The sequence below is a fragment of the Echiichthys vipera genome, assembly GCF_963691815.1.
Source record: "Echiichthys vipera genome assembly, chromosome: 15".
Classification (NCBI taxonomy): domain Eukaryota; kingdom Metazoa; phylum Chordata; class Actinopteri; order Perciformes; family Trachinidae; genus Echiichthys; species Echiichthys vipera.
The window spans coordinates 27259486-27283873 of record NC_139840.1 but is presented as its reverse complement, the minus strand read 5'-3'; the positions used below and the strand labels follow the sequence as shown (position 1 = coordinate 27283873).

Genomic DNA, 24388 nt, shown 5'->3' with positions numbered 1-24388 from the left:
TCTAACTCAGTTTTGTCTTTTACAAACTCAAGAATTTGTGTATCTTCTTATCTACTGATTTCCTGTCCTACACGCTGTCAGTGACACAGGCTGTCAGTGACACAGGCTGGCAGTGGTGCAGAGCAAGTTATTACGTAGCTCATTTTAGGAATGCCTCCGTATTCTACGGAGGCTCGTCTGTGTGTGTGTTCAGGAGAAGAGTAGTTTTAGTAAATGTTTCATATTTCCTGACGCTGGTTTGTTTCTGTAAACAGCGCCTCTGCGAACAGAATGGTATTCATCATGTGTACGAGAAATATGAATAACCAGAGTATCTGTGCTCCTGTAAACCACCATATCCTGAATATGATCATAAGCCTCATAAACTGGATATTCATGTCCATGTAAACGCACTCATTTGCGAATGTGCAGAGATCTCAGCTTCTGAAAATATAGATATGCTGATAACTACTGTAGGAACACAGGTTAAGCCTTAGTTTCTTTGTGTTTTAATTCAATTATTGCTTTTGTTATTTAAACAAATATAAACGTTCAGTTTAACTTTAACAAAGAAAAGGAATTGTGCAGTGTTTTACAGTTTATACCTCAGAAATAATCATTCTTTCATTTGAAAAAGAAAAGAGAAGAGAATAGCTTATATATTCTGTAGATTTGATCACTTTTTGTTAAAAACATCGTATTGTGAACTCAGTATTGTGAATGGAATCCAATGGTGGGTTGAGTCAGTGTATCATTCCACACCTACTGATCAATCTCCTTAAAATGTGTTTAATAACAGGCTTCTGGTCCAGCTGCAGTATTGTTTTTTCCTCTTTTTATCGGGCACGCGGCCTGGTTAAAGATTATCCAAACAAATATGATAATAAAGTAAAAGAAAAGGCAACAGTGTCTGTCTGAGCCCCCCAAATCCAGGTGTCTGGCAAAAAGAGGCATCTGTACAGTCCTGCACCACACATTGCTACCTGGTCTGTGGGAAACACTGTGGATGCTGAACGTATGTGCCACAGTAAAGCGTCCCCTCTCTGTGTCATTTCATGTTATAATCTATCATGCATATTATGTATATAAATATATTAATATTTTTGTAGTAAAACCCCCAAAACCCTGAGCTGTTGTCTGTGAGCTTTCATTCTGTTTTGCAAAGTTTTGAGGTCACTGTTTTACGAGAACAAACGTTTTCAGATTGCGATTAGTTTAATTAATAAGAGAAACTGGTAGAAACGTTTTCCTTTAATTCTTACAGGTGACTAGGTGTCCATCGGGCTTAGTCCACATTACCTGTCTATAGGTGCCCCTTTTTAACGAGGAATAACTAATTATCCTAATTAATACTTAATGAGGTGAGTAATTAATTTATTATAATACGTGTATTTCTCTCTTCTCCTACAGATATATTGTGTCTATTATAATGGTTTTTTTTTTTATTAAATTTTAGGGACCATCTGTATTTTTACATATTTAAAAAAAAATGTTCATCAATGTACAGTACATTGTGCCTTTGTGAAAATAAATAAACTAAACCAAAAACACACACACACACACACACACACACACACACACACACACACACACACACACACACACACACACACACACAAACACACAAACACACACACACATACATACTGACTCTAGGTCTTAATCTGGGTTTGAAAAAACATAAACGCAGCCCGAATTATACCCCAGCTGTGGTTGGCTTTCTTTTTTTCTCTTTTTTAATCATAGAGTGCACCAAACCGTAAAGCCTCTTTTCCACAAAACCAAGTGTAAAATAATAGGTAATCAAACATCATCTATTACCCCCAAACGTCTTTGAAATCACAAGCATGTGTCAATCATTATCTTATAAACGTTAGAGCTGTTTTTTTTTGGTTATTGATAGGAATCAAGTAGGAACGATATGAGCTCTTCTGTGTACATTATATTACCACACAGTTTTCTTAGTGTTTCTTGTTAGAACACCTTATTTTTTTCAGAGAGGAAGTCTGCTTGATTTGACAAAGCCAGCCAGGCAAACATACAGAATAAATGTTAGAAGTGTCTATGTAACTCATGAAAGTTAAAAAATTATACATATAGGTTTTGCTGTACTGTAACAGTTACTGTTTATTATGTAATCATTGAATATATGACAATCTCCTGACAATACCTACCCGGTCTATTAATGAGAAGTTGTTTACCATATAGTATATGACTTTTAAGACTCCAGGGTTTTCTGTGGTTCTTAGAGCGCTTAGGTGCAAATGATGTCATACGTTTATTTGCATATTGGTGATGTCATTGTGCCATTATTTGTATAAAGCTAAGTAGTGGGTAGTAGTAGCTAAGGTTTTGCTAGATTCAGAGCTAACAACCTTCACTTTTCATAGCCAAAGTTCTGGAGGTTTTTACAGATAAACGGGACTTGTGCATTCAGATTCTTGAATGCCACACACAGCAAGGTAACATCAATACAGCGCATCAGCCAGAGGAGTGTACTACAAAGCTGAATTAGTGGGTTAGCTTGGTATGTTGCGCTCAAAGCATGTCAGCTGTGACATGAAAGTCACGCTCTCTTTAAGCGTCACTGTATCACCATGGCAACTCGTGCTTTCAACCAAACCTGGTGGGGAGGAGGTTTTAGGCTCAGACCAAAACTCTGTGTGCGGGATTCGACTCCCATGCGATGTGCATTTATGTGTAGTTTAAAAAAAAAAACAATTCTTATGTCACATGGAAAACTTATTCACTAAAGGTTATGGAATTATGGCCAGTGTGGTGTATTACACCTTTGCATTTGTAAAATTACACAGTGGTCTAATCCATTTATAGGATGCCCCAAACTCAATGGTGCACTAATAGAGAGAGAGAGAGAGAGAGAGAGAGAGAGAGAGAGAGAGAGAGAGAGAGAGAGAGAGAGAGCGCGAGAGAGAGCGCGACACAGTAAGAGGAGAGGACAGGAAAAGTACAAGGCCGTCTATGACTACTGACTGTAATTACTTCCACTATTTAGAGAAGTGAAAGCTTAATTAGGAGAAGGTGATATTTCTGGCTTCATGCTGTGGATCACACTGAAGATTACACCTCCCTCAGGAGCAGACTTACCCAGCCTTGCTGAAGCAGCTGAGGGCGAAAACGATTTCAGAATCAGAATCAGAAATACTTATAATCCAATCCTAGGGGGAAATAATTGTATATATATATATAGTAATAGTAATAGTTATAGTAATAGTAATATATACAGATCAAAAGTACTGTAATAATGTGCAAAATAATACTGTAATAAGCTTCAAAAACAGTTTCATCCCCTCTGCAGTTATCATCTTAAACTCTGAAAGGTGAGGCATACAAATAAGCATGGACCTAATGTATTATGTAATGTGTCTGTCTGTATGTTTATCTATGTTATATGTTTAATATTTGATGTGATTGGAATCTGTACCAAGCTGTACTGATAACAAATGTGACCAATTAAAGAATCAATCAATCAAATAAATGTTATTGAATAATATTATTCAGACAATGAAAATACAGTGGTTTCATTTCAAGTCTGCCAAATAACAAAGAGATAACTAACTGTGTATATTCACTAAATGTATCAGATTAGAAGTCAGCTTGAAGAATTATTTAATTCAGAAAACACAGGATTTATTTTCCAACCTGAATGGCAATCCCCAAGGACTGAGGTCATTTCATTAAAAAAATAAAAATAAAACATGTATTTTTTTCTTTACAACAAACGGTGCTTTAAAATTATGCCAATCTAAGACTCATATTTATCAAGTTCATATTCTAATATTTAGGGAATCAAGAATACTGTAAGATACCTAAAAAAGACACTGCAGACATTGGTGAGAAAATGAAAAAAGAGAAATAAAAAAGGATTCCTAATGAGCAGGCCACCTCTGGTTCTTTCTGATGTTAGTTCAGGTTCATCCCTCACAAAGAGCCCCATCTGTCTCTTAATTAGGTAACCAGACTAATGTTAAGGCCAACACCACATCTTGCTGCAGGCGCCATGATTTTAACATGGATTTCAGTGCTCTTCATTATAATAACACCACAAGAATCACAGTGTGAAAAAAAATAAACTGATTGTATTTCATTAATGAAATCAGGTCACAATAGTAACTTCATGAGTAGCTTATGTTTCCTGACTCATTGCATCAAATGCTGTTTTTCAAACAATGTCTATAGGATGACTTCTATATGAAGCCTCTTGGACGAGAGGTGAAACGTCTTCCTAGACAAACAACCAGTCCAGTTGTTTTTGGACTGAAATTGCTTTGAGGATAACGATGACCTGGACGAATGAGAACATTCACAGGTCTATAGGTAAAAAAGTTTAAAATACAAAAAATGGAAAACCAAAATCATCAGCCCACTGAGGGCTGGATTTAAAATCCCAAGTGAAAAATTAAAACCACAGGCTGATCAATGACTCCTGTGTTTCCCCTACCATTATATTTGAGCGCACACCCTTTTTATGAGAAGACATTGAAACTAAAGCAGAAACCCTGGCTTGACAAATTGACTCTTAAGTGAGCTTTGTGGTACCGTTTAACTGTGATTGCCAGTTTCGTGTTGGTTGATGCAGGTTATCCAAAGAAATCCTGGGGACGTTCAGTGCGCTTCGTAGTACACCACACAGGTGACTGTGATATTGAAAGCAACTGAGTAGATCACAGCAGTAGGATGGGCTCCTACAGTGAGTGGTGAACGTTAAACTGAAACAGGCCAACGCCATCTCACCCAGGGTTGGGATCAGTCTACTTTCTGATCTTCTTTTCAAATATCCCTTCGTTTTTTCATAGTAAAGTAAAACTGCTTCAAGCGTACTGGATTTTCCAAGTCTGGCAGATCGAGTTGACTCAGTCAAATTTTGAATGTTTACAACTCTCACGCCCCTCCCCCTCTACCACCAAGCTCCTCTGCTCCCTCCCATCGAGTTCTCGTCAGTGCCTGTGCACCGGATTCCTGTGTTTATCTGACTGTAATTACTTTCACTATTTAGAGAAGTGAAAGCTTAATAAGGAGAAGGTGATATTTCTGGCTTCATGCTGTGAATCACACTGAAGATTACACCTTAAGAGCTATATCTGGGAAAAATGGTTGCATATTGGTTAAAAAAACAAAAAAACAATCACTATCAGCCGCCATATCTGTAATAGGTGGATTTTCCCCTCTAAAATCTGTATTGGCCTTAAAAAATCCATATGGGTCAGGCTTTTTACACAGTTGTTTGTTACAGTGGAGGGTTCCTTTGATAAGGATATGCTGTCATCGTAATGCATTTACAGACTTGCAGGAAAATGAACAACATGTTTTTTGCCAGCTTTTGCCAGCAAGTATGGTGGCTGTTACACTGCAAAAGTTGGGTGAACTCCAAATTTCAAGGCAACAAACTTCAATAAAATTTCAATTTGGACAATTAAACTAAATATTTAAAGTTTTGCTTTTGAGTTTGCTCAACTCTGAATTCTCAAAAAATGTTGTCAACTGAAATGTAAGTTGTACTCACATATACATTTACATTGTGATAACTTTTAATCCTTACTTCTGCTAACTCTCCTGTAAATTGTACTAAATTATCATTTTATATTGAAATAACTCTGATTTCTTACACAACAGTCCTACATTTGGTTAAGTTAGTATAGCAGAATCATTTAAGTGGAATTTAAATTTGCACACTGCAATAGTTTAGAATGTAACTCATCTTTATAAGTTAAGTTATAACCAATAACTTCTAATCAAATGTATAAATAATTACAGATGCACATGTACATTCAAAACATTTGTTTTATTTAAACTGTACCACCATCAAATCCGTCCCATCAAACACAACAAGCACAGCAATGACAAGTTCTCTTGCCCGGGGACAGCCCTGTGTAATCTTGAAAATGTGTTTTCAAAGCACTAACTGTTGCGGTCCCTGTGGATGCAAGGCCAGGTTGAACCTCTGTGATGCAGTCGATAGTGTTTAAGCAGAACAGCTTCAACGGCGTGGGTTCACTTCAATCTGAAAAACAAAGATAATAATTTGCTGGGTATTAGTAAGGCAGTCCTTAGAAATTTTAAACATTTTATCAATTTAAAACATCTCCGGGAGCGACCGTCTAAAATAGGAAGGACACGCTAAAGTAACTGTAGCCTACTCAACACTCATTTGGCAACCTATTGAGACCAACAGATGGTAAAGAGAACTGAGTCGAGAGGCAGACAGCAAACTAACTGCACAGCGAACCTGCAGCTGCAGCCTGTGGCCGGCTCAATTACCGCTTCTCTCTCTGTCGTTACTGCCAAACCACCCTGCTGCTCAGCTGCTGCGGCCTTGAGCATAAACAATGTGGGCTAAATTGGTAAGAGTGTTGGTAACACCGCCATGAATTGTCAGCTAATGTTGTGACCTAAATTTTGAATTGGCATTGTTACCGTAATCGTTACTGGCTCTAACAAGTTGTCGAACATGAACTGACACAATACCAACCAGTCAGAAGGCTGGTATTTGCCCAGAGAAGCTAGCCGCTAACGTTAGCTTTCGCTAATGACTGAAAAACTGTTTGTGTTTAAATGCTTAAAATGTGTAGGTCGCCTTCTCCATCAAACAACGTACAACACGGCACAACAGAACTCTGAATAAAATTCCTGTATCATTTTAACTTAATTTAATTAAAGCTCTCTTACCTGTGTGGACTCCAGCTCGAGGCAGCACAGCAACAATGAGAGTGAGCCTCGGAAGTTGGCTTTCCCGCACCAAAGAATTAAGAGTTTGCAACTGTTGTCCCTTGTATTGAACTTCAACTCAAAGATAGAAGTATTAACAACCAATCAAATTGATTTTGGAGTAAACAACTGGCTTGCTTTGTTCTGCTAACTAATATTATTGCCTACAATGTCAATCATTTATATTTTCAAGTTTAACCAACATGAATGACTGTTTTAGGCTAAAAAATACAAGTCGGTAGAGGCTGTGATGTGAACTACATGACCTGAATACGTTCTGTACCTTTTAATCAAGTCTGCACTTAATGAACCCAAATGGCCTTGAGTTGGCTATGAAAGGAAACACAAATACAGGGAGAAAAATAGTAATGGTTTTGTCCTTTTAAAATATAGCCTATTGAAACTTAAAGACATATTTGAGTAAAATAACAAAGTAATAGGCCTGCCCATGTGCATCATTAACACATGCATGGTTTAAAAACAATAGAAAAAGTCCAGCGTACTATTTAAATAACATTTTATATTGGTTTAATTGAGACATTTCTGCCTTAAAGTTGTACTGTCAGATTTGAGATCCCTTGTTTCTAGCGTCCTCTGTGTCAGTAAGATGTAACTGCAGGTGAGCCTGTTTTTTTCAGAGCCTCCATATTGTCATGTTCATGGTCACTGTGTATTCTTTTTTTGTAAACTTGTAAAATTGAAACACATTCACCCCTCTACTTCTAGTCCGTCCCCTATATGTTCCCACTGTCAGCAGAGTCACTAAGATGACGACTTATTTACATCCAGAGAGGGAATGTCTCCACAGACACACAAATTAGCATACTCAGCAAAAAGGCAACAAGGTCTTTCATTAGTGGGTAACATGATCACTCACCATTATTCAAACTCACTCTGTGATAGATAGGAACTTAAAAGACAGTTGAATAGATGGAAATCTTACGGAGTACAACTTTAAACAAAAAACAGAAATTAGAATAAACTGAAAGAGAAGCAACTCTTGGAGGGACGGACTTCAGATCTGTGCATCTGGGAAATGTTAGGGGAAAAAAGGAGAGAGACATTGAAATCTTACTGTAGAGTGGTCATCTCAGTCAGTGATGGCTGTGTGGCTTTCAGGTAGCTAGCCCGGCGTGCCTGGACCTTGGGGGAGGGTTTGGGACTGCCGTCAGAGTCTCCGCTGTCGTCCTCAGCCATGGCTTTGACATAGCTGCCGCTCCTCATCCTCCGACAGGGGATGTCCTCCTCCTTCCCCAAAGGAGAGAAGCCGCTCCATTCATCCTGAGGTACCTGATGACCGGGCATAGAGGACAGAGAAACACAGTCAGGAGGATCCACTCCACTGCTGTCTGTGTCCCAGCCACCAAACTGGCTAACTAAACTGTCCTGATGGTACATGGAACCTATGAAAACAGAGCTAACATGCTGTACAACGATAACCAGGATGCAGAGCTAGATGTAGCATCCAAAAACAGACTGGACTAAACTGATGGCTGGCATTTCTCTTCATCCATCACTCTTTTACACACATGCATCCATACACGGCTCCCACACTGCTGTGGTACAGTCTGTTAGCTAATTAGCATGGAACTTGAGTCTGAAATTTCTCTCTGGCTAATTCATACATCTGCTTTCCAGGAGCAAGCTCACGTCTCCAACACAGGACTGTGTCCATACATGAGCACAGGAGGATGTGTAATGTGTGCATGAGCATTCATGTGTGTGGCTGTGTTTATATGAGTCTGCACTGATCTGACCCCAGGGGCTGTTTGTTAATTGAGAAATACTTGTTATATGGAGTACAGTAAGATACTGACACTTTTTTTACTGACACCAACTGCATAAAGGTAGATAAATAAATAAACTGAACAAATATAGATTTACAAATTAACATACAGATGTAGCAGGCAAGATGAAACAAGATGGTATTGTTATTCAGAAGCTACTTTCGGTTCAGTTCTCTAAAATCACAAAAAGAAATCTCTGTATTTTGTGTGCTGCATCGAGAAAAGATGAATACAAACTTCAACAGCAACAAAACAACTGTTTCCTCGCAGTGATAATCCTGCAAACATGTTTAGAACAGACAAGAAGGAGTCAATAGAGTGAAACAGAAGTGGACTGTTAGTTTGAGGGCGGATAATTGGTGCTAATAACTACTTTCCTTTAATAATTGTTTTCTCTGAGGTCGGCATGGACTCCAAGGAAATGTCTGATTAAAATGTGAGAAACATTACAAATGTAACAGTCACTACAATACCATATGACAAAAATATAGAATTATGTAAAAAAGAATATGAAATATTTTTAAAAGGGGATTTCCATATTTTCTGTTTGAGCCTGTTTGAACCCGTCCCCTCCGACAAATCACACCATAAAAACAAGTATTAGAGGAGTTTGACTGACAGTTAGCGTTAGTCGTTAGCTGTTAGCTGTTCTAGCTAAGTAAAGATGAAAGTGATGTTAGCGATCAAGGAAAACCATAGCCATCTGGGCGTGTGTTTTAATGGTGTTTCTCTCCTTTCTCTCAGTCCATGGAGTGAATGCTCGGCCTATATTGACTCTGGTTTTTGCCCGTCTCCGCTCACTCAGCTGCTGGGACAAATAACGCCCCCTTCACTGAGGCTCCGAAGCAGCTGCAGGATTGGCAAACTCCATTTCACCCAGTGCCAGCCTACAGTAGCTGCACCCAACAACAGACAACACTGGCAACCAGCAACGCCCAGCGCTATTGGCTGCTACCATGGAAACACAACGGGACTTAAATATTAATTCAGACTACGTACTTATATATATTTTTATGGAAAACCAATGCTTTCATTCTGTACCCTTCAAAATGCCCCATGGGTGTATTATTATATATTTTTTTATAAATATAGCTTTTAATAAAGATTCTACACATTAAACCTTTAAAAAGTCACTCTTACTGTACAGTCTCTATAAGATTATTCTAGGAATACTGTATAAAAGAGGAGCTGAAAATAACGAAAATTAGTGTGCTGGAATCATGTGCTCGATTTGACTATTTATGGACTATTACAGGTGCTTCTGCTAACTGTAGAGCCAACACACATTTGTAATGATTCATTAAGAGTGTCTTTGTTTTGTTTCTTCTTTCCAACATTATGTATGATAATGATTATACAGATAATAGGAGTTGGCTAATAAAACTAAAGGTTGCAGCTTTTCCAGACCTCTCACAGTGAATATGTTGACTCATAGAAGGAGAAGCACAGGTGGAACTAATAAAAGTAATGAGACTCGGCTCCATTTAGCTGTGTCACTAGGCCATGACAGAGAGCAGACACAGCACCAGAACTCTGGAACTGGCCCATCTGTATTGGGACACAGCCATTACTAATGTTATTAAGTCCAAATGTCAGGAGAGACAAGGGTCTGATACAATGCAAGTCAATTATAGTTCTAAAACATAATCAGAAATAAATATGAAATAGAGTAATATAAATTTGTGGTAGACTGTATTGAGTGAATAAAGTGAATGTAAATATATATATACAATCAGTGTCATTAGGAATAAGACAAAATACTGAATTCCATCCAGCTCTTTGGTTTTAAGTTCCAGTAACGGTAAAATCCTTCAGGGTATCGATGCTAAATAAATAACTCGGTGTATTGATCGACTCTGGACTCACATTTAAACAACACATGGATCACGTTATTAAAAAAGTTTATTTTGGTTTTGGTGTTTTGTTTTAATCCTCATCCTTCCTATCATTGACTATGCAGACCTTGTATATCAAACTAACAAAACGGATCTCCAGCCGCTTAATATTACTTATAATCGGCTGTGTAGATTTATTTTAGGTTGTTCATTTTTTACCCATCAGTACTGTTTAGCAGACTCGGATGGCTTCCCTTAGACAAAAGACGTCAGTTTTCTTTTTTTTTTACACTTTTTTGTTTAAATAAATCCATTTTGACTCTCCATATTGCCCTATTTTTTTTTGTTCCCTACTGTATACATCGCACTTTTATTCACTCAGAAGCTCTGCTCAATACCTTTAACAGTCCCATACACTATTCAACAATTTGGTAAAACAGCTTTTATGTTTAGGGCTCCCTCTGACTGGAAACATTTACCCATAGACATTTGACTTTACCTTAAATCTGATTTTATATGTTTTCAGTATCTCATCGTACAATGTCACTGTCTATGTTTATGTTTATTTTTACGTTTTACTCATTGATCCCTTTTTTTTTTACCAATTATAATTATTATTTCTGTGTAATGCTCTATGTCGCTCTGTATTATTGTGGTGCTTTTTAGTTGTTTCTGTCTGTTCTATCATCGATTATCTTTAACTGCTCTGTCTGTTTTGTGTTTATCTGTTTTGTGTGGGACCCCCTCGAAAACGAGTTGGTAAAACTCAAGGGGTTTATCCCATCAAATTAATAAAATTTCAATATACAGTATATATATATATATATATAAATATATATATATATATATATATATATTTTTCAAGTGTGTCACAGGAGCCAGGGACAGAATCCAAACAAACATGGAGGACAGCAGTGAAGCAGGCGGCCAGTGGAGGGAGAGGGAAGTTTTAGACCTCATTAGTATTTCGGGGGGACACTTTGGTGCACGCTAGAGTTAGCATTTAGCCATAAAGATTAATTGCTAAAATCCAATTTTTTGTTTGTCTGTTCACATTACCTCTTTAAATGTGGCCTGTCTTCAGATTTCTGTGTCAACAGTTGATCATTGAAGACATCACACCACAACAGTGTTGCTGAAGCCAACATGGAGACCGCGACAGGTATTGTAGGACTTTATGGCTAAATGCTAAGTCTAGCGTGCACCGAAGTGCCCCCCCCAAACACTAATGAGGTCTAAAACTTCCCTCTTCCTCCACTGGCCGCCTGCTTCACTGCTGTCCTCCTTGTTTGTTTGCATTCTGTCCCTGGCTCGTGTGGCACACCTTTTTTTTCAATCAACTTTATTTGTCATTCATTTCCAAAACAGTGCAGCGAGGGTCAGAATGACGTCAAAGTCACATTAAACGCTACCTGGCTGTTCAGATTGCGGTCACTTGGAACTGCAGTGTGAACGGAACCATTGTGTCATTTGTCACATTGACTCTGGTACAATCAGGTATTTATTTTTTTAAGTTTTTAAACAGATTGTACTGTATTTTTTTTAAATTCCATGCCGTATTCAAGGGCAGCGTGGCTTCATGTAGAGAGAAAAAATAGGCCCCTGTAGAGCCTTATGGTTGAGGGCGGTGCTAATGCCATACCAGGCAGTGGAGATATTGGAAGAGTAGCTGTCTTACAGTCTTTGTGATGGTCTCTGTGTGGCGAATCCAGGTCAGGTGATGTGAACCTTCAGGAACCTGAAACTGCCAACTCTCTCCATGTGCTCTGGTTGATGAAGATGGGGGCGTGCCCTTCTCCCTGTCACTTCCTGTAGTCCATAATTGGCTCCTTAGTTTTACCGACGTTGAGATGGAGGTAATTGTCATGGCACCGAGATGTCAGAGCTCTGACTTCATCTCTGTAGGCCGCCTCATCGCCGTTGGTGATCAGCCCGATGACAGTTGCATTGTCAGCAAACTTAATGAGAGCTATGGATGGCCATGTAGTCTTACATGAACAGGGAGTAGATGAGAGGGCTGAGCAGGCTGAGAGGCTCCTGTGATGAGAGTCGGGGTGGAGAATGTGGCGGAGTCTGAATGTCCTGCCTGGGTCTGCCCGTCAGGAGGTTCAGGATCCAATCACAGATTGATTGTTCAGTCCCAGTTGGAATATGACAGTATATATATATATATCTGGAGTTTGGATATGCAAAGGAGTGTTAAAGCTTTATTTTAAAAGTATTTTTTAAAAGCTATATTTAAGAGAAAAAAGAATACACCCCCAGGGCGTTTTGAGGGGTACAGAATGAATATATCGCTTTTCCATAAAAAAATAAAAATAAAAAATCAGTCTGAATTAATGTTAAAAAGTTTGACGGGTTTGATAATGACAATGACTGGAATCATTTTTTTGTTACTACTACATTCGACTAGGATCTCGAGACACTAGATGGTAGTGTTCTTCTCATTCGCTATATTCAACCTTTTTAAGTTGCTCAAGGGAATGTTTAAATAAGTACCTTTAGAAAACCAAACTCTGAGAGCTAGTGTTTTTTCCTCTGACCTATGCTCCTCTTCCTAAGCCTACACATGTTTTTGCTGGGTCACAACAAGACTGCTAAACTGAAACTTTGCTGATAATATAATGGCATGTTGAACTGTGATGAAGTAACATGATGCCTGTATTTCTGCTGACGTCTTCTGGTGGATTGGTCGTTCAATATGGTCTAGTCCGACCTAATTCTCATTGGTTGGACAATTGCTGGAGTTACTTTCATAAAGTCGCCGCGTCCCTTCCAGTTGCCTACAGCTGTCCCCGCTTGCGAGTCAGTGGAGGAGGGAGCGTCAGAGGTCAGGCAGGATGAAGAGGGTGGGACTTTTAACTAAGCCCTGTGTGACATGCCGGAAAGGTAAGACTAGCTTTAATCCTGTGATTCTCACATGATCCTGTGACATTGTGAGAATATGGCTGCCGTGCAAGGTCATTTCTTACGGGATATTGAATATATGCGTGCACTGTGGATGATTCAGTTAATCCAAAGATAACGTGACATTTTTTTCCCCCAACAGCTAATCAAATGGTTAAAGGTAAAATCTTAGTTGACATAGATTTTGTATAGTTGATTACAGGTCTATTCTATATATGTAGCTTAGAGTTTATATATACAACCCACCACAGCTCATTATTTTTAATTAGCCAAACCTTTTTAATGTGTTTGTGCCAGATGGAGCGAATCCGGCACCTGTACCGCCTTCAGACTAGAGGCCAGAGTGAGAATTTGACAGACAATAACAGAGACAGACAGCTGGAGAATTGCACCGCTATTCTGACTAATTATATATGAATCACAGAGGGAAAGAGGCTGAACCGATCTGCTGGGCTCAATGTCTGTCTCTCTCCCTCTGTATGTGTGTGACGTCAAAGAGACACAAATGAGCAGTTTGGCTATAAAAAGAGAATGCGGGGAAAGAACCAGCTGCAGTAGCATCAGCAGCGCCTCTCGCCCACGCACAGGCCTCACTTCCACTGCGGCGCAATACTCATTCTACTGTAATGGCTGTGGAACAGTGGAACACTGCTTTCTATGGTTCACACTGTCATTAGTGCAGATGCTGTGTTCTGGAGATTTGGTGCATTGGTGTAACAAGACAACCGATACTCTGTCTGTCGGTCCATGTTTTAAGAATAACTCACTGTGCATGTGACATTTACAGTGACAGTGTGTAAAGAGTATATCCAGAGCATCTACTGTGTCGTTTGTATTACAGGCTGTAGATAGTTTCCTAGGCAACACTTGGCTGTTGTGATGGCTTCAGGCGGCAGCAGCATTAGAAATAACAGGTACTGTAGCAGTGCAGCCAGCAGCCATGCTGAATATAATAATTTGCAGATTAAACATACAGTATAGAGCCAAGGGGAATGAGGACAGCTTTAATGTGTTCTCTGACATGACTGAAGCAGCAGCTCTCTGTGTTTTGTCTGCCACAATCAAAGAAGAACCAGATTGTTTGAGAGGGATATGTAGTCCCCCCACCCCCCCACCCCCCGCTGTTTTACCTTGCTTTATTTTTTTTTAGTTTGCCTTTTGGATTTATCTTTTTGCTTAAAGGTTTTAAAAAACAAATCCTGAAAGCCTCTCTGTCTTTGAGAGTACTTCACTGTTCACTGAAATCTAATTCACAAGCTGTTTAATCCTAGTTCAAACAATCACGGTCTGTGTTGTATTTGAACTAAACTCAATGGGGTTGTAGGGGCTGCATGAGCATGTTTTTTTTATTTTGGTAAAATGTTTATGTTGGCATAGCAAACATGAGGTCAAATATTATTTTAAGTAAGTTTAAGCCACAATTTGTGTAGTCTGTATAGCTTAATATAGGTTGGGTATGGTTACTCGGCCGGTGGATGGGGTTTGGTTTTAGCTCGACTTGGTCACAAACTTTCTCATTTTACAGCTAAACAGTACTCAAAAATATGTTTCTGAAATCATTTTCTGCAAGAAATATGCAATACTGTGAGAGTATCTTGATTCATATTTCTCAGTGCTGCCTAGTTTCACAGTTTGGTCAGAGTTCAGAGTAGTTTTTGACACTGTGTCAGAGACCCCTCAGCTGTGAGGGGTTACTCTAGGTTGGTCGTGGTGGAATCTTGCAGATGCTATTAGGAGCAAACAGAGTGAAGCAGATGGAGCCAGAGCTACATGACTTTTTCCACAGATCCTCTTTCTCATTTTGCTGTCAGCGTATAATGACAGTTTCAGCAAATATGACAAAAACTTGTGTTTTTATAAAATCTTACTGACTTTAAACAAGTGAAATATGCCCACTTTCACTAACCTGACTCTGCCAGATGGATTGGTTCTCATTTGCTGATTGGATAAAATATCTGTCTATCACCAATATACGGGCCAAATCAACCAATCAGATCAACAAAGACTATGACGTACTAACAGCCGCGGGGCAAAGCTCAGAAAGTAAACAACATGTCGGTAAAGGATATTTTTCCGTTTGTGTAACAAATTTACTTTTTTTTTTTAGAGAAAAGGCCCAATTTCAGCTGCCCAGTCCATACTCCAACAGAAGGATCACAGAGAAAAAAAGAGTTAACGAGCGGCTAACAGAATTGGGGCTACCGCTGTCTGAAAATCTGTTTAGATCAGGTCGGAATTTCATGTGATGTGTCACACTCAAACCTCAAAACCATTGCTGATTGTATGTTTGCCTGGCAAAGTTCTCCAAATTTTCTCCACCACACTTTACCAGACTGATCTGTGAGCAAAATACGGTGGAGCTCAGAGGTCAGGATGGTCTCACGAGGCTACACTTTTACAGCAGGCAAAGAGAAAGAGAGTGTGAGCCACTAATCAGTCCCTCTATCTGTTGCCCACTCAGGTCTACTGATGCAGATGCATGGTACCATGGCCATATTCTGAACTTAATCAAAAAAAGTGTCAACAAGAACCCAGAGCAAGTGAGCACAGCAGAGCGGTGAGTATGACATGAATTGTACTGACATTATTCTAAATTTATCAAGACAACAGGTAAGCATGGGGGAAAGTGTGGAGTTTGCATTGACAACAAACTGAAATGAAATGAAACCCAAATGAAAATGGGATCAGATCAGGAAGACATTAGAGAAAACTAAGATAACAGTCTGTCTCTATAGACACAATTTATGTTAAACTTTGTTAGCTTTTTTCTTGGAAATGCACAGTATGTCATACATGTGTAAGCAACCATGCACCTGCACAAGAACTTTCTCACACACACACACACACACACACACACACACACACACACACACACACACACACACACACACACACACACACACACACACACACACACACACACACACACACACACACACACACACACACACACACACACACACACACACACAGCACAGTACAGGTAACACATAAACAACCAGCAGGTGTTGGGGAGGCCATTTAACTTTTACAGTTACAACTGACTACACATTGAACGAGTTGAACTGCATTTCTATTTGAATTTTCAGTACTCCCCAGTTACAGTGGTCCCTCGTTAATCGCAGGAGTTCCGTTCTAAAAATAACCCGCAATAGGCGAAATCCGCAGTAGTCAGCTTTATTTTTTACAATGATTATAAATGTTTTAAGGTTGCAAAACCCCTCACTACACACTTTATACACTTTTCTCAGACAGGCATTAACATTTTCTCACATTTCAAACCTTCGTAGAAAAAGAAGGTAAAGTATATGTAAATTTGGAAAGCTGAACACATTCTGTACTATACAAGAGACACAGTAGGGAGGAGATTGATTGACAATGGTCTACAGTCCCTAAGCCAATCAGGACGCAGAAAACAATGCGCTGTAAAAAAAAAAAAAGGCATGCAAAATTGCACTAAAAAAATCTGCGATACTGCGAGGTGAACCGGGTTATAGCGAGGGACAACTGTATCTCATTTATTTAGGAGGGGCACCAAAACCCATTTAGATATCTCCGCTAGGCGTAATCCTCGAATGGATCATGCAGTTTGGCTGTAAGTGGTTGTGTGTGCGTGTGTGCATTAGTTTCGACTAGAGACAACATAAGTGTCAAGTTTTTGTTGGCACATTCTTTAGTTGGATTTTGTTTTCAGAATTGTTCCTGTCCAGATTCACACACTAAGGTGGGATAATAGTTTTCATACAAAGCAATCTGCTTATATGCTATATGGACATTGTATCTGAGGTTTGTCTTTATATAGACTATCTACCCCGGTTACACCTTGATAATGTAACCTGCATACTGTTTCGCCATCATTCACTACTGTCATGTCTACGCTCTGGACACAGCCTGTCCTGCACTCACTGTTCCTCACCCACATGTCCCCGGACACACCTGGCAGAACCTCTCCAAAACCAGTGTCCACAATGTGCCAGTTACTTTTACTCACTTCTGTGACCCTGGACAAAGCAGACTTAAGCATTTAGGTGACTATAAATCATTTTACATTCATTCAAATGTTGTTTGAACACATTGATGTGATGGTTGGCTCTTTAAGAAGGGACTGGGCCAGTTACACACAGGTTAGAGGTTACACATTGATGTAGCTGGGCTCCCATTAATTATTACTACCCATGCAATACACCGATGGAAAGGGAACATGATTGGCTACAATCCTCATGATTGACGTGTTGATAACCAATGACAGCTTGTTCTATCATGGCTGCTTAGAGACATGATGCAGCCATGTTGATGTTCCACACTGGGAGTGCTTGCTGTACGTCAGGGGCTGTCCCAGTGTGAAAAGTCAGCAGAAAAAGGTGGGAATACTTTCATTTTGTAGGCAGCAATCTAAGGAAACTACACATATCCAACAACCCTGTGCAAGAAGAAGATGAAATACTTTCAGTCTGAACCAGTTTGGTTTCGTTAGCTATGGACTCCACATGACATTATCCACAACATGGATTCATTTTGATGAAAAACCCTTTTGATTCTTTGGATTGATGGACACTTAAATGACATAAATAATCACAGAATGGACCCATATGTGGAATTTACAGCTACCAAACAGCTAGGGAGTCACCATGTTTTCTTGTCTCTTCTGTGTATTCCAGTTAATCTGAATGAATCATGCTTTGGTGCCCATGATGGAATTTGGGAAAATCTAACTGAACTAACGATGTGTATTTCCATATTAACAAAAGTTTTAAAATATTTGAATGCCCAAAAAGAAGCTGGTGACCCAGTGGATTTTGAGGGGGTACTTAAGTGAAGGGAAGGCTAATAAGTTTGCAAAATCAATAAACTCAAACCGAATTAAAAAATAAGTTGAACTACCACTGGGTTACTGTTCAGTCTCCTATATGTAGTTAAAGACCTCCCCAACACTTCGCTCAACACAGCACTTCAAAGAACAGCACAGCATGACACAACAACAAGCCATCGAGACAAACAATGAGGAAAGGCAAGATAACTAGTAGAGAGACAGGAAGGGAAGCACTACTAAATTAAAAATGAAGTCTACAAACGGGAAAGGATGTCGTTCTTCATGAGTTCATGTCATTACCTAGCATTCAGAGAGTAAGGCTGCTACTGACTCTGCACTTACTTCTCTCGTCAACTCAAAAGGAGGAAAGAGGAGGAAGAGGAGAAGGAAGAGGAAGGCTCTCCAAACCAAGAGGAAGTAAAGGAGGTGGAGGTGGGTTTGTGTGTGGCAGGGGGTCGGGTGGATAAGAAGTGAGTTGGGTGAGTGGAGGAAAGGCAGGAGGGGAGGAGTGGGGTTCTTGGGAGATCAGAATAATAGAGTGGTGGTGGGGAGCAATGTTCCCTCTAAGAGTGAGGACACACTACAACAGTTTTATACTACATGATTCTACATATTGCACAGTTCATCCGTTGACATTAGACTAGTGTAGTGTATAAATTAGCCATAGTTATGCTGCATTTCCAGGATGATTGGAGATTTAGCTTATTGTATTATTGCACTGTTTAACTCCACAGCAGGGTGTTTTCAATTCAATTATAACGTGCACAAGTACCCAGAGTACCCATGGCTGCTTTATGACAATATCAGCAAGATTGTTACACCAATGTAATGAAATTCTTTGATTTGTCCGCTATTTATTACACTGGATTTACCAGTCTGGCTACTACGGCCGCTGTTTTGAACCCGGGAACACGTGGTTCATGTAAATTCAAACAAAGCTGTGTGGTTATGTTATGTTATGTGACGTATGTAACATGAACAGGTCATGAACCATGGTCTGCTGTGTGACTTATCCCCCACCCCAACCTCCTCCCTACACTGATTTTGTCGCTCTTAATTATGGAGCACTTGCTCTGAGTGTCTAATTATGCAGCAGATGGGTTTACAGTTGAAAGCCTGGTGCATTTTAAACAGAAGCTCAAGGGTACCTTGTGTGTCGCGGTCGGTATCAAAAGCTGAGGGCAGTGACAAAAAGGCGATATGTGATACCCTGAGAATGAGAATAGGCTGGAATTATTTACTCAATGTAAGAAGAATCTGACTAGAATCAAGGACACATGTTTAACTGTAGTCCAGGCACAAAGAAAAATCCACAGTATTGTTCTTCTGCCACCTGATTCTTATGCACCAAGGGCTGAAGCATCCCAAATGTGCAGGTTAGACTCCATAATGGAGGTACAGTGATGTTGACTAGCTCACTAGCAGCAGGCTTATTCAAATCTAAGTAATTATTATTCCAAATTATAGCAATCAATAAAAAATGTTACATAGTTGGGTAAAAAAATGCATTTTAATTCATATTGAGTAACAATCATATGGTTTAGTGACTGTGGAGAATTAAAATAAAATAAATAATAAGGGGAGTTTCTGTATTTTTAACCTGGACCCTATTTCCTTGAAATTGTTTAAGTGACTAATAATAAGAACCTTTTTTGTGAGCCCTGCAGCTTGGCAGCTATGAACGGAGCTGCAATGTAATTAAACGGGGCGACTGCACACCGACAATAGGCTCAGATTGTTATTATTGTTATTAAGTGTCTAACCACATTATGGAAAGAAGGTAAAGTCTTGTTCTGAAATCTTGCGGGGTGGAGCCAGAAGTCACGAGAGTCGAACTTCAGAGAGGGAGAGAATTGTGAAGTTTATTTTTGTGCATTTCCAAATTGTGCCAACTCTATGTGGAGCTACACTACACAGCTTTCATAGAGTAACTTTACTTTGCATGCAGACAGGCACAAGTTGTGGGATACACTGCACCTTACAGACCATCAGGTCTGCAGTTTGAACGGGACACTACTGCCAAACAAAGTGGAGAAGACTACCAAAGACCATAGCTAATAGCTAATGCTATTAGCTAAAGCTACTGTGTTGAACTGCATCAGTAGCTGCATACTACAGCATGGCAGGATAACAGCAACCTCTCCATCTTTATATAATGTAGTCAGACAAGTATAATAACAATCTGAGCCTGTCAGTGTAAAAACTAATACTTTTAGTTGACATGAATTGTCGGTATGCAGTTGCCCCATTTGATTACATTGCAGCCTGGTTCACAGCAGCCAGGCTGCAGCCCTCGCCTCAATACTGGACCAATTTTAAAATAAATTGTTGCCATTAGTCACTTACACAGAAATACATGTGGGAAAAGGGTCCAGGTTAGAAAATGCCTTCAGACAGTTTGGGTTTAGTTACTCATTTAACACGTTATCCAACAATATGTTAATTAGAGCTGAAATGATTAGTTGATTGATGGATTAGTTTGTCAACAAAACAGATATACAACTATTTTTTTTTTTTTTTTACATAAATACCAAACATCCACCTTTTTTCGGCTTCTGAAATATATATATGTGTTGCTTTTCTCATCTTATGTAATGTTTTGGACAAACAATTTGATGACATCACCTTCAGCCTCATGAAACTTTCATGTTCTGACATTTCATGTCAAAGGATCAAATAATTGATTAATGGAAATGTTGAAAAAAATGATCTGCAGACTATCTGCAAATATTTTTAAATTAAATAAAATTATTCAAATACATGATATAATGAAACATCGGTAGTTTGTGATCCCAGGTATAATCAGGGATAGATTTGTTTTATTTCATCCAAATGGCTCAAAGTCTGTAGGTTGATGAATGTGGTTAAGACTGAATCATAAAGCGCTCATGTTGCCAGTTGTAGTGTTTCCCCAGCCTTAGGCAGTGATATCCAGTCAGTGTTTCCGGCAATGTAAATCTGCAGTTGTCATTCCAGCCAAACACTAAAGCAACTTTATGGGGGTTATCCCTTGAAGGATACAGCATGGAAAGCATGCAACCTCTACGGAAAAACCCTGACCTAACCCCTGAGCCACAATATTTCTATTGTGAGTTAAAATGAAATTGTCGTGCTACATGATGTTACTAAATTAAAAAGAAATGTGGTGAACAGTGGTTCTAGTTAGCATGTGTTGTAAGCTGGCAGACGGCTGGCTGTTGGAATGGACACAGCTGTGCAACCTATACAACTTAAAAAACACAGTTGTTTTTCAGATATTATCATCTCTCTGTGCTCATTATGATCAATATTATGTGTAAATATTGTAAATAAATATCTGAAAGAAGTTGTGATGACTAATGTTGTGTGTAAATAATCAAATTTTAGATTTCCTAATGTTCCCAACAACTAGAACAGCGAGTAGCAGTCCAAGTTGTAATCATGAGTACTTTTCCCAATGATGGTGGCAATAGATTGCAGTGATTCTCACTGGTATATCACAGATCATTCTGAGGACTTTCAAAGAAGCAAATGTCCGGTGTCCTGAAATGGTTTTTGAATATGGATAACCTCAATTTTTTTACAGATAATTCCTGCTCAAGTAATATTTTGTGACCAAAATGACACAAAAAATAAGAACTGAATGTGCCGCTGTGCACATCCTGGAATTTGTGGCTGAATTTTCCAAAACCTCAGAATGACCACCTGTCCATTGTATTACTGAATTCCCCTGATTTCACCCCTCTAACTGAAGCTGTTCTTCAGCAGAGTCAGAGAGTGTAGTGTTTGGTATAAATGAAAACCTGAATCCCACAAAACTGGACACCACTGACTTAAAGGAAACAATGGTGAGGAAAGTAAGTCGTGGAGAAAAGGGAGGCGACAGAGGGGAGAATAGTGAATTGACTGGTTTTGGATGGGAGTCGGGGAGGAATTAGTTACCTGTAAGAAATGGCAAGAGCGCTCCTGCTGCTGACTGCCCTTAGATTTGACTAGAGCTCTATCTAGGTTTAGGTTACCGGATCCTGCGCTGGCTCGTAGCTGGTTGTGGCTGCTGTTGTTGGTGTAGACCTCTCGGGCCCTGCTCACCGTTAGGCTTGACGACCATGCCCCTTTCTTCACAAGGGGCCCATCCACAAGACTCGGTGGCAGCAAGGGGCCACTTCCTCCAACGACACCGCCACCGCTGTTATTGCTGCTACCACTAATTGGCACACATGCCGACGGCGCTGCATACTTCACGTCGTTGTTGCTCCGGGAGACTTTGAGTGCAGAATGGTGGTGTGTGTGGCCATGGTGTGCGTGGGTGTGTGTGTGCTCGTTAAGTGTGCCGTAAGGGTCCATCATGAAGTACTGCTGGGACTGCGAGGAGGAGAGACTGGGGAGGGGAGTCTGGGGGAACTTGTCGTGGCTGTTACCGGGATACCGGCCCATTGTCATGGCGATGGCCGAGGGGGAAAGGGAGGGAGAGGGTGAGGGTGGAGGTTGGTGGTGGTGAGGGTGGTAGAGACACAGCTCCCGTTCCAGGTTGTCATCTGAGCTCCAATATCCGGAGCCTGGGGCAGATGCTGAGCCGTGGAGCTGGTGGTGGTGGTGGTGGTGGATTCGATGCTTGGGCTCTGCTGATCGACAGCGCTCACGGCTCTTGCTGCGCTTCCGGTGGCGCAGTCCCACTGGAGTTTCACCCTCTGGGCTGGCCCGTGAACCACCACCACCACCTCCTCCACCACCACCACCACCATTAACGCTCCCATTATTGGCTCCCTTGGAAGACTGTGAATGGTGTGGCCCCTCCAATGAATGTGACTTGGTGAAGAGCTTCTGGACTGAGTGGACCAGGTGGCGAATTCTCCCTGGGCTGTCATTGTTGTTGTTGTTGGCCCCCATACCCCCACTGTGGGCCAGCACTCCTCGTTTGTACTGCAGTGTATGGTAGCCATCTCTGGACAATGATGGCTGACGCTCAAACGGGTCCGCAAAGTTTGCTGGTACCCGGGTGGGCGTTTTACCTCCATAGCCTCCTCCAACTCCTCCTCCTCCTCCTCCCCCTCCTCCTCCTATATATGGTACCATGGCCATACACTCATCCTTTACCTCAGGATGGTGAGATGAGGAGGTGGAGTGGCACCTCCTTGGGAAGGTTCCGTATGGGACGATGCTGTTGCTGTCAGAGGGGTACGGGGTACGCTGAGCATTGTAGTAGGACAGCTCAGCTGGATGGGGCATGGGAATGGGCACAGGCATGTCATTCTGGCTGATTAAATATGGCTTGCGGTCAACATGGTGACCCAATAGATCATATGATGGTTCATAGGAGACCACGTGATGGTGACTCCGACTACTGGACAGGCCTTTCATGACAGGGGGAAGGATGGGCAGATGGATAGAGAAATGATATAGATGAGAGATGCCAGGCAGGCCTGTGACCAGAGAAGGAATGCAGAATACCGTCCCTGAGAGGAGAGCTGCAGACTCTGGAAGACAGGAAGAGAGAGGGGCAATACAGTTAATGCAAGGCAACAAGTCCAACAAACAACAAGTCATTCCATGGCAATGATGAAGCCTCTGGGTTTAATTAAATCATATTAGTGTTGTAGACGTTAAGACCTTTCAGCTTTTAAACTTTTGACCTTTAATTGTAGTGTCTTCATGTGCCCCACAGTCCTGTTTTTAAGGGGCCAAGGTCTTGTCCCATGCCTCAGATTTTGATGATCCTTTTTGTTTTCATAGTAAAAACCTTCAAACATTACAAACCATCAAGATAAACACACATGTGATACCTTTCCGATTTTACTTGTGTTTTTAAATCTTAACTTATCACTTAATTTTGATTCCAGATCCATTCACCAATCTGCCAATCAATTTACCCATATAGTCGCTTATTGTGTGCAGGATTGGAGGACTGGAGTCTATCCCAGAAAACATTGGTTGAGAGGCAGGTAGCCCCTTAACAGGTTGCCAGTCTATCACACATAACGCGTTCACACTTACCACATCATATCATCACATTCACCTAACCCACGTTTTTGGGCTGTAGGAGGAACCAGAGCACCCAGAGTGAACCCACACAGACACATAGAGAACATGCCAACTCCACGCAGGCGGCTTGTGGATTTGTACCCAGATTTACTTGCTATGCGGTGACAGTTCTAACCCGTGAACTATTTCAATAGAGTGGAAATAAAAGTGTTGTGCTGCATGATGTTACCAAAAGAAGCTAGGGGAGAAATGTTTTAAAGGATAGGTTACATTTTGCAATTAGAAATTTTGTACTAACTAGAATAACCACCAACAAGTCAAATTACAGTTTACATCCATGTCGGTCTCAATCTCAGAATCACTTTCTATCTGTCTGAGGACATTTCAGC

At 40.3% G+C, this 24388-nt stretch overlaps 1 protein-coding gene across 1 annotated transcript in view; it reads right to left on the bottom strand.

The window, feature by feature from the left end:
• LOC310958073 (disks large-associated protein 1-like) overlaps positions 1-23486 on the bottom strand; it is a gene marked incomplete at its 3' end in the record, with an annotated part of 88877 nt that extends 65391 nt beyond the window's left edge. Inside the window, exons 1-2 of the mRNA XM_083928877.1 lie at positions 21963-23486; positions 7778-7992 (exon numbers count right to left, since the gene is read on the bottom strand). Of these exons, the coding sequence (XP_083785003.1) occupies positions 7778-7992; positions 21963-23378 (1631 nt within the window). The 5' untranslated portion in view covers positions 23379-23486. The remainder of the gene's footprint in view (positions 1-7777; positions 7993-21962) is intronic.
• Positions 23487-24388: the final 902 nt, after the last annotated feature.